We start from the raw sequence: 11,704 nt of genomic DNA on the forward strand, positions 1-11,704 counted from the left end.
TCATTTCACTTTATTTTTAATAAATATAAATTTATTTTATATTAACTTAATAACATTATAATATAATCAGTAAATGATATAATATTACGCATATGTAAAAAATGTGTATACACATATGTGATAGTGTATGTGTTTACACTAATTTAGATAAAATAAATAAAAGAGTGACACACTTTTATTGAATTATTTACCTTTTAAGATTTTATATTTATATTTAAAAAGATACTATTTCTATGTGAATAATTTAAAACAAAGATGTAAGAAATTGCTTTACAGATTTTGGTAATAAATAAATAATAAAAAATGAAAATAAGTGAAAAAGGAAAGAAAGAAACGTTTAATTTAATATAAATTTAAGATACTCAATTTAACTAGGTGATTGCAAGAGGATAATATAAGGTGTTGATTGTAATTTGCTCTAAAAGACTTAATTAAGTTTGGAAAGAGATGTGGTTATGATTTACTTTTATAATATTTTGCTAAGATGGTGTGAAACTCATCTTTTACTCTGAACACGTTTTTTTTTTTTTTTTTTTATCTTTTCTTTGTTTACACTCTCTCCTCTCCATGTTATTCACCGGAAACTAAACATAATGTAAAGGTAGATGTTTAAATATGCGAAATTGCAATAAGAAAAAACGTAATTGAAAAACACCGATATTTCTGAAACATTTTGTTGTATATAATTTCATACTATGTCTTAGATGACACTTTATTTAAAAAAAAAAAACATAATATTTTCTTCAATAACATCTAATTTTCTAACGGAACGAGTTCGTCCAACTATATGTTTGTGATATATTCTTGATGACAAAAATTATTTTAAACATATTGTGTTGTTGAAAATGATTTTATAGCTTTTCACTGCTTTATGTTTGTTAGCATACAATATGTTAACTTTATATATGATCATTTTTTCTATATTATAAAGAAAAATAGCATTATCTAACAGAACTTAACATTAAACAACTTTTACCGTCGATAAATTAATATTTACATTTTTGTTTATTTTACTTTATCCATATTATATATATATATATATATATATATATATATATATATATATATATATATATATATATATATATATATATATATATATATATATCTCAAGACTACAGTTTTATGTGCTTTCATTATAAAATTTGTTTATGTTTTAATTAGTTAAAAATTATATTAACCACAATATTTAAAATAATAATTATAAAACAAATAATGAAATTTTAATATTTTTTTTCTTATCACATGTCATTTTTTAAATAATTTTAGGATTTAAAAAAAACTTAAAAAATGTAATCTCATATTTTCAAACATGAAAAAATGTTTTTAAAATTTAATCATTTTCCATATAAAAATTAATACTTATAGTTTGTTTTGCCTGTTTAAAGAAAATGATATAAAGTGTTAAAAAATATATATGTCATTATCTCATTCTCTGTATTTAAACCAAAGAGTCCCTTCCTTGATCCAACACAGGCAAACAAAAGTTTGTGTTTTTATCAGTTCTTCCTTCTCATCTTCTTTCGTTACAAACCCACTCCTATGGCTTCCACCATTGAAATTGAAAATAAGAGCAAAGAGATAGAAACAGAGATTCTTCCATATATCCGCGTGTACAAGGATGGCACAGTGGAACGTCTGATGGAGTCTCCGATAGTGCCACCCTCTCTCCAAAATCCAGAAACCGGTGTCTCTTCCAAAGACATTGTTATCTCCGACCACCCCTCCATCTCAGCTCGTCTTTACCTTCCCAACTCCGTTCAATCCAACCCCAAAAAGCTTCCCATCCTGCTCTACTTCCACGGCGGCGGCTTCTTCATGGAGTCCGCCTTCTCCTTCCTCGACCACCGCTTCCTTAACCTCCTAGTCTCCGAAGCCAAGGTTGTCGCCGTCTCCGTCGAGTACAGGCTGGCGCCAGAGCACCCTCTTCCGGCAGCTTTTCACGACTCCTGGGAAGCCCTCAACTGGGTTACTTCCCATTCAAATTCTTCCGACACAAACACAGAGCCGTGGCTTCACGACCACGCTGACTTCAAGAGAATCTACATAGGAGGTGACAGTGCCGGCGCTAGCATTGCCAACTACTTGGCTCTTCGCGCTGGGGTTGAAACCTTGAAAGGGAACGCGAATATAGCCGGTGCGTTCCTCTCCCACCCTTTCTTCTGGGGCTCCACCCCCGTTGGGTCCGAACCCAATGAGGGTGCGTCGCACTTGCACGCGCGGATTTGGAAGCTGGTGTACCCTTCTGCGGCGGGTGGGATAGACGAGCCCACGATGAACCCGTTGGGTCCTGGTGCGCCCAGCTTGGCCACTCTCGCGTGCTCCAAGTTGCTTGTTTGTGTGGCTGGGAAGGACGCGCTGAGGGATAGAGGGCTTTGGTACTACGACGCTGTGAAGAACAGTGGCTGGGAAGGTGAAGTTAAACTGTTTGAGGTGCCAGACCAAGATCATGTTTTTCACATTTACAACACCGACACTACCGCTGCCAAACAAATGATCGCACGCTTGGCTTCGTTTTTAGTTTCAATATAATATTATGCATAAAGATGAACATTCTCGTCACATATAGCATCTACATCTTGGACATCGTTGTGTCCCTAAATAAAAAGATGAACATTTTAATATTTGTTTTAAAGTCATGTTAACTCCTGCATCATTTCCTCTTAATTCTTGCCACCGCTGTTGAATGATTTGAGTTACTATATTTCTTAGAAATCCAAATGTATTCTAAGTCCCGCATCGAATTAGAGATGAAAAAATAAAACATTATATAAAGATTAAAATTTATAAATTTATTATTTTAAAGTTTTGGATTAAAAATGATATTAATATCTTATATAATTGGATTCAAATATCATTGATGTTATATATCTCTAGTAATATCTTCTTATAAATCTTTGATCATCATTTTACAAAAAGTTGAATTTGAATTATTTACCGATTTTATTTATTACGGGAATTTTCAATTAATTAAAAATAAGATAATTTAAAAATATATAAATAAATATAAATTTTGTCATATAAATTAATTTTGTAGAATTGAATTAAATATAAGTTAACGATGTAATAAGATTGAGTCGTGCAATGACTTAAATTGAAATCAATAGAAAAAATGTCAAAAAAACGTTGAGTGATTATGGCCTTTGGCCGTGGAACACGTTAGTGGGAAGGAAGGAGAAGAAGATGCATGGGACGCCCTATTCAAAACAAGGAAACAGTGTTGGTGGAAATACTTTATCAAACACTTAACTTGGGAACACATTTCACGCTATATTTTTTAACACAAATATCTTCCTATATTGAAATATATATTTTTAAATATATTTTAAATTGTATAATTTAAAAGATATTTTTAAATTTAAAAATATATCCCGAGAAATGTTTACTCTAGAATGTAACATTTTTAAATTTATTTTGAATTATATAATTCAGAAATATTTTTATATTTAAAATTTTAAAATATGTTTTTTTTTTTAAATATATTTTTAGATCTGAAAATATATTTCAAATTACATAATTTAAAATTCGTATAGAATAAACAGGAATAACTTTTACTTTTATTATAATTTTAATAAACAATGTTTTGGAATTTATGGATTTTATGAGGGTGTAGTAAGAAAAAAAGACTGGTAGTCAAAGAAACAGCCTTTTAATACTCATGTTGGACTTTAAGTACGGACCACTAAAGATATGTTTGTTCAAAATTCTCTAAAAATCCTTAAAAGGAATTTAATGAGTTTTTCTATCGTGAAATTAATTTATATAATAGTTAAAAAAATCATATCATCAAGTCTTTCACTTCTTTCCCACTTGGAGTAAATACTGGATTTCGGTAATGTCAAATAGGGGTGGCAAACGGGGCAGTTCCGCCCATTTTGGCCCGTCCCGTATAGGATTGGCTAACAGGCCAGACCAGACTGACCCGTCTAGTTTTTTTTTTTTTTAATTAGTTTTCAAATTTTTTATTTGTTTTATTTTTTAAATTTGTTTATATATACATATAAATTATTATTAAAGTCATATTTAATTAAATAAAATATTATTTTAACTTTTAATTTATTAGTTAATGTTTTTAATTAGATAAATTAAAATAATTATTAAATTTACATATTAAATTATTCAATTATAACTAATAATTCAAACTTAATTTGTAGGTGTTAATGATTTAAATTACAATACTATTATATATTTATACATTTAAAATATATAATCTAAAAAATTAACCTTTTTAATTATTTTTATTTTATTTTATTTTTTTTAAAACGGGCCAACGGGTCAGAACAGACTAGCCCGTACTTTGGCCCGTTAAGTTAACGTGCTGGACGAGACGGGCCAGAACGGATTGACGGGTTGAAATCTTTAACCCAGCCCGTTCCTTTTAGCACGGGCTGACGGGCTGGCTCGTTGGGCCCATCCCGTTTTGCCACCCCTAATGTCAAACGAAAACTTTTAATTCGTAACATTGGAATGAAATTTTCCTTTTAATATCACTCCTATATCTATAAATTTTTTATTTTAACAAAAAGAAAAAAATGTACTTTGTTTCAAATTAATTCGAGATCTATCAAACTAAATCATATCATATTAGTTTAATCTAACCTAAATAAATTTTTATTTACTTGTTTATTTCATCTAAGAGAAGCTCATCTTGTTTAATTTTTTCTTGTATAATTTTATTTTTAATTGGTAGATAAGTTTATGAAAAAGAAAAAACCAAATCAAGAGCTGCATACAATTTTTTGTTAGAAATTCAAGTGTGAGTTTAAGTTCCACATTTATTAGAAATGAGAAGTAAAACACCATATAAAAATAAGACATCAACCCATTGTCTTAAGGTTTTGGGTTGAGAGTTGTGTCAATACCTTAAATAATTGAACTCATATCTCATTGGTGTTTGTATCAACAGTGAAGTCCCTGTAGAAACCTAACATCTTTAAGGAGTCAAAATGTTAATATTGAAAAAGTTTATATTTGTTGTTGCCGCAGAGTACTACCTTGACAATGCAACTTATCCATATATGTGTTCTACAAAGATGCATTGACTATTCAAGGGGAGAGTAAATAGAAAGCTTTTCCGGGAATCATTAAAACTAGTTAGAAGTACACCAAATATGTTTATGCATCCTAATATCAGAATTTTTATTACCATTACCCACCTAAAAGAATATCAATTGCCTTTAAAAAATCAAATTACAACAATTTCATAAACATTACACTTCAACGACTTCGTATAAACCTTAAAAAAAGCAATAAACTCTTTGATAACAAATAATTTCAAACAGAATGTTAATTTTCGAAAATTTACTACACAAACATAAGAATTTTTTGCATTATATCTGATAAATAGTAAAAGTAAGAAAAATATCATCCTAGCAAAATTAAAATTTTTAAAAAATGCCGCAGAAAAAAAGGTGTTCTAAGAATTGATAGAGTTCTGCGAGGTTACGGGTTTGCTTTGGTTGGTGGGGTTGACATGTTTGACTGCACGTGTTTGGCTTTCGGGTAGGTTTAGCCCACTCACCTCTAACATTATTTTGTGTTAAAACTTAAACTTATCATAAATTATTATAATATCCTACAATCACGTGTTTCATCTTGAGTGTCCAAAATTAATTTTAAATTTCAATAAAAAATATTAATTTAAATAGCCCTTCTGAAGTACATGTTTCATCTTTGGTGTACAGAATTAATATTAATATTATTTATCGATCGATAATAAAATAATAACAATTATTCTTAATTATTGACGAAATGTTTAAGAGGTGAATAATTATTTTAGATCTTGATATTATTAGTATTAAATATTACCACAAAAAATTATGTAGTTAACCGTTTAGATAAAATAACCCTCAGAATAATAACTTAATTAAACATTTATTTGGTAAACTCTTTTCATCTGATATATATATATATATATATATATATATATATATATATATATATATATATATATATATATATATATATATATATATATATATGTATATGTTAGTCCTTTTAACTCGGAATCTTTACTTCACTCTTCGCAAATTGCATTAATTTTATTTATTATAAATTTTAAAAACAGTAACTGTGACGGCGTAACTTGGATCTAAACTTATAATAGTCAACTTTAAAGGAGTAGGTGAGGTCATATGCATCACATCTATACTATTTTAATAAAAAGAGAACGAAAATTTGATCCATTTTTTAATCCATTTTTAATTTATTATTTTAATTACTTATCATTATATTATATTAATAAAACAAATCAAAATAAATATTTAAAGAATAATTAAAAAAAATTGGGTCAAAATATTATTATCTCTCAATAAAATTAAATATTTGAGGATTAAAATTAGCAAATCTGAGAGTCGTATTTGCTTAGAATGATCATTTTGAACAAAAAACGTAAAAAGTAGGGGTGGGCATGGATTGGATATTTAATGATCCAATCCACATCTATTTTAGATCCAAATAATTGGATTAGATTTTTGACTCAAATCCATTTTTTTAGTAAAAGTAGTTTGGATTTTTTTAAAATCTAGATCTAAATATTTGGATCAATATTTAAATCCAATCCAAATATTTTGGATCAAGTTTAAAATCCAGAATCCATTTTTAATAAAAGAAATTTAAATTGAATTTCTTAAAACTTGTGTCATTAAGGTCCGAATGACTCGGATGGGATCGACGACACAGACGGGCCCGACGATCCGAACGACCCAGACGGGCCCGACAATCCGAACGACCCTGACGGGCCCGATGACCCGAACGGGCTCGACAACCCGAACGAGCCGGACAACTCGAACGGACCTGAAAACACGAACAGGCTCGACGACGGGAACGGGCTGGACAACCCGAATGGGCCCAACAACCCGGACGGACCGGTCCAAATAGTCGGGCCCAATCGGGTAGTTGGGTACGTTCAAATCGTGGGGTCCGTCTGGGTCGTCAGGTATGTCAAGGTCATCAGGCCCGTCTGAGTCGTCGGGCCCATCCGGGTCGTAGGACCCGTTCGGGACGTCGAGTCCATCTGGGTCGTAGGGCCTGTCCGGGTCGTAGGGCTCGTTCGTGTCATTGTGTCATCCGGGTCGTAAAGCTCGTGTAGGTCGTCAAGCTCGTCCGGGTCGCCAGGCCCGTCAGGGTCGTCCAAGTCGTCAGGTCTATCCGGATCGTCCAGCCCATTCGGGTCGTCCAGCCCGTTCGTGTCGTAGTGCCCATCCGGGTCGTAAGGCCCTCGTAGGTCGTCAGACCCGTCTGGGTCGTCGGGCCCGTATGGTCGTCGGGCTCGTCCAGGTCGCCAGGCCCGTCCGGGTCGTCGGGCCTGTCCGGGTCGCCAAGTCGTCCGGCCCATCCGGGTCTTCGGGCCCGTTCGGGTTGTCATGCCTGTTCGGGTTTTTGGGCCTGCCTGACTCGTTCGGGTCTTTGGGCTGCCTGACCTGTTTTCGTCATTGGTTCTGCCTAGTCCGTTCGGGTTTTCGGGTTCGCGTGACCCTTTCGAGTCTGCCTGACTCGTTTGAGTCTTCGAGCCCGCTTGACTCGTTTGGGTCATCAGGCTCGCCTGACCCGTTCCGATCTTCGGGCCTACCTGACCCGTTCAGTTCTTAGAGCCTGCTTGACCCATTCGGGTCATCGAGCCCGCTTGGCCCGTTCGGGTCTTCGAACCTACCTAGCTCGTTCGAGTCTTCGGGCCCGTTTGGATCTTCGGGCCCACCTGGCTCATCAGGTCATTGGGCCTGATCAACTCGTTCGGTGTGTCGGGCCCGCCTATCTCGTTCATATCTTTAGGCCCGTCCAACCTCTTATGGTTGTTGGGCCTGTCTGATTCGTATAGGTCGTCGAGTAAGGTCCATCCAATTCTGAATTCAGCATAGTTCATCTCAACCTTTAGTCTAACCCAACTAAAAATTTAAATTGAAAATTTGGATTGAATTTTTTGGATTATCCATATTTAAAAATCTTGATTTATAAAATGGATATCCAATTCATAAGATATATAAAATGTAAATTAGATTGGAATCCATATCCATTAAATGGATTTTAAATGGATTAGATTTTTAATAAAATGGATTATAAATGGAGTAGATTGGAGCAAAAGTGGATTGGATCAAGAAAATTAAATTTTTTGCCCACCCCTAATAAAAAGAATGTAGTGAGAGGTGATGACAACAAAGACACCAACTTTGACTTTGACCATCACTCTCGTATTCCACTATTTAAGGAACTTTCACACCTCTCTTCTCTGCAACTTTCTTCATCTCTCTCTGTTTTTCCTGAACTCGTTGATTCTGTCTTCTCTCTGTTTTTTGCTTCAATGGCGAACGAGGAGAAGGAGATAGTGATGGAGCTTCTGCCCCTCATTCGAGTCTACAAAGATGGAACAGTGGATCGTCTTCTGAGTTCTCCGAACGTCCCACCCTCCCTCGAAGACCCAGAAACTGGAGTCTCATCAAAAGACATCGTAATCGCCGACAACCCTTTCGTCTCTGCTCGCATTTTCCTTCCCAAAAACCACAACAATCCCTCCCACAAGCTCCCCATCTTTGTCTACTTCCACGGCGGCGCCTTCTGCGTCGAATCGGCTTTCTCCTTTTTCGTCCACCGCTATCTCAACATCTTAGTCTCCCAAGCCAACGTAATTGCCATCTCCGTCGACTTCAGACTCCTCCCGCACCACCCTCTTCCTGCAGCCTACCAAGACGGCTGGACCACTCTCCAGTGGATCGCTTCCCACGCCGCCAACAACGCCGCCACCCCCGAGCCATGGTTACTCGATTACGCCGACTTCAACAAAGTTTACGTTGGAGGTGAAACCAGCGGTGCTAACATCGCACACAACTTGCTTCTTCGTGCAGGGGAAGAGTCTCTGCATGGGGGTCTCAAAATATTCGGCGCTGTACTCAGTTCTCCCTTCTTCTGGGGCTCAAACCCAATCGGGTCGGAGCCTGTTGAGGGGCACGAGCAGAGTTTGGCCATGAAAGTTTGGGGCTTGGCGTGTCCTGATGCACCTGGTGGAATCGATAATCCATGGATCAACCCTTGTGTGACTGGGGCACCCTCTCTGGCCACACTTGCGTGCTCTAAGATTCTGATCACCATCACCGGAAGGGACGAGTTCAGAGACAGAAATATTTTGTACCACGACACTATAAAGGAAAGTGGATGGCAGGGTGAAGTTCAACTGTTTGATGCCGGCGATGAAGAACATGCTTTCCAACTCTTCAAGCCTGAAACTGATAGAGCCAAAGCCATGATCAAGCACTTGGCTTCGTTTCTGGTGTGAATGTTTTTTTTTTTTATTATTTTCCCTTTCTTATCATTATTGAGACAATAATATTTGAGAGATTCAGATAATAAAAAGATGGATTGACTTATGTTATTTATTTTTAAGTTATCGTTTCATCATTTATTCGGTTATACCTTCCCGTTTGTGTAATTATTGAACCAAAATTGAATAATCCTATTTCTTGCTTTCTCTGGTTGTTTTTTCTCACAATAATTGATATCATTGTGGGTGGTCAACAAAGGATGTTATACTCTATTGTAGTTTATTTTAAATTAATATTTGTAAAATTATATTTTTATTCTCATATTTTAATTGAAAAAGAAAGACTCGGTATCAATCCATTCCTTAAAATAAAAAAGAAAAGTTTATCAGCCCTTTTTTTTTTCGCACCAGGTCATGTATCTACATTTTTTCTTTTATTCTCTATCGTTCATTAATAAACAAAATCAAAGAGACAACCTTTTATTATATCAAAGAAAGTCAAAGTTTAAGAAACATTTCTTACTCTCAGCTTGTTTCATTTAATTACTGAACCATTCGATTATTAAACACATATATTTCAAACACCTCTTCCAAATTATGACACAAGAAATGAAAGTAACAATTAACCACCACCACTTAGCGGTGGCAGATCCACCAACAATTTTTTTCTTATTAATAAGACGGACAACATGATAACTCCAAGTTGGTCATGTTTTCAATTTTTTAAAATAATGTTAGGTAAGTCTAGTGAGTTTAATTGTGTTTATTTTTATTTTGCACCTTTTTATTGTGCGTTTAATTGCACCTTTTTTCATCTTAAATAAATATATAACAATATAAAAAATAACTTGCTTCTGTTTTTTAATACGAATATAAAATAAAAAATAAATTGAAAACAATGTTTCAATATTAAATATAAAAAAAAATGGTAGTAAACATTGAATCACTCCTCTCTTTCAAAAGAAAACTGAGGCTTTTGCAGCGTTTTTCTGTCTCTAATAAAAGACTTAGAAGATTTTATTTTTACTTTTTTTTCTTAATTTATTTTAAATCTTAAGATATAAGAAAAATTCATTGAAAATATAATACTTTTAGATAAAAATGGGTTGCTTTGTTAAAAATTGCCCCCTATTCTCTATGGCCTTGGACACGGGAGGACTTGGGTTGTGTCATTTGCTAACCCTTTAATTTTTTAATTTTTTTTAAGAAAATTGACAAAAATGATATGAGGCATATTGAATGAAGTGTCAGTCATGATGTAGTAAATTACATACCTCTCCAAAGACCGATAGAGTCCTGATGCTCATAAATTATTAAAAATAATAATTAAAAAATAAAATTGAAAAAAAAATATTAATCATAAATATATAAATATAAATTATAAATATAATTATAACAAAATAAATTTTAGTTATTGAAATAAAAATATATTATAAATAATATTGTTTAAATAATTTTTTTATTATTAATTATTTAAATTTGAAAAAGTTATTATTAAGATGATTAAATAATTCGTTAATAATAAATAATTATTTGGTTTTAAAAAAATTATTAAAATGATAAAATTGAAAAAATAAATTTATTATAAATAATTATTTAAATTTAAAAAACAGTTATTTAAAGAATAAAATTGAGAAAACAGAAAGGAAACAAAAAAACTGTATTCTATTTATATATAAATACAAGTATTATCGTCTCGTATTTTTTAATTTTCACATAAATTGGAGTTAAGTTTAATAATATCTACTTTCAAAATTAATAATTAATTTTTAAAATAATTATTAAATAAAATAATTGTAAAAATAAAAAAAAATCTCATAAAAATGATTAAAAATAAAGTATTTATAAAATAATTAATTTTCAAAATAATAAGTTAAATTAAAAAATGAAATATGTACGAAAAAGTTTTTTAAAATTATTGTTAAAGATAAAAGAGTGTTTTAGAATAACAATTAGAGATAAACAGTTTTTAAAATAATAAATAAAAATAAAACTAAAAATAAAATGAAATGTGGAAAAAAAAATTCTCATATATCGTTATAGATTGCAGAAGAAATCCTCTTTAAATAATTAAAAAGAGACGTTTAAAATTGAACGAGAACGTATTTAAAAAAGCCGAACTAAAAGTTTTTATTTTAAATTTAATACTTATAAAAGTTGAAAGTAAAAAGAGAAGCGCATTTATATATTGGAAATTTGTATAATTTGTTATACGTCTAAAAATTTAAACTAAACTCAATAAATTTACAATTTTTCTTTTTCATATGATTGCGTTCTCAACATTAATATAAATTCACTGGGTGACTCTTGAAAGTAATCTTCAAACTCGACCCACCCTAAGTCATGAGACCATTCCTCCGGGAACTAACCGCAGTTAGCTTTGCGTTTTCGTTCGTTTTATTTTTCATTTGATCCGATTCCGTTAAGTTGAGCTAGAGATGAACGAAGAAAGGA

The 11,704-nt window shown here is 32.5% G+C and overlaps 2 protein-coding genes across 2 annotated transcripts; both read left to right on the forward strand.

The window, feature by feature from the left end:
- Positions 1–1,463: 1,463 nt before the first annotated feature.
- LOC114173084 (2-hydroxyisoflavanone dehydratase-like) lies at positions 1,464–2,650 on the forward strand. Its single transcript, XM_028057305.1, has one exon. The coding sequence runs from the start codon at positions 1,543–1,545 to the stop codon at positions 2,530–2,532; it is 990 nt and encodes a 329-aa protein (XP_027913106.1). The 5' UTR covers positions 1,464–1,542; the 3' UTR covers positions 2,533–2,650.
- A 5,563-nt stretch (positions 2,651–8,213) lies between these two features.
- On the forward strand, positions 8,214–9,372 carry LOC114166941 (2-hydroxyisoflavanone dehydratase-like). Its single transcript, XM_028051829.1, has one exon. It carries the CDS (start codon positions 8,297–8,299, stop codon positions 9,263–9,265), a length of 969 nt encoding a protein of 322 aa, XP_027907630.1. The 5' UTR covers positions 8,214–8,296; the 3' UTR covers positions 9,266–9,372.
- Positions 9,373–11,704: the final 2,332 nt, after the last annotated feature.

This window comes from Vigna unguiculata, chromosome 2 (genome assembly GCF_004118075.2).
Source record: "Vigna unguiculata cultivar IT97K-499-35 chromosome 2, ASM411807v1, whole genome shotgun sequence".
NCBI classification, from domain to species: domain Eukaryota; kingdom Viridiplantae; phylum Streptophyta; class Magnoliopsida; order Fabales; family Fabaceae; genus Vigna; species Vigna unguiculata.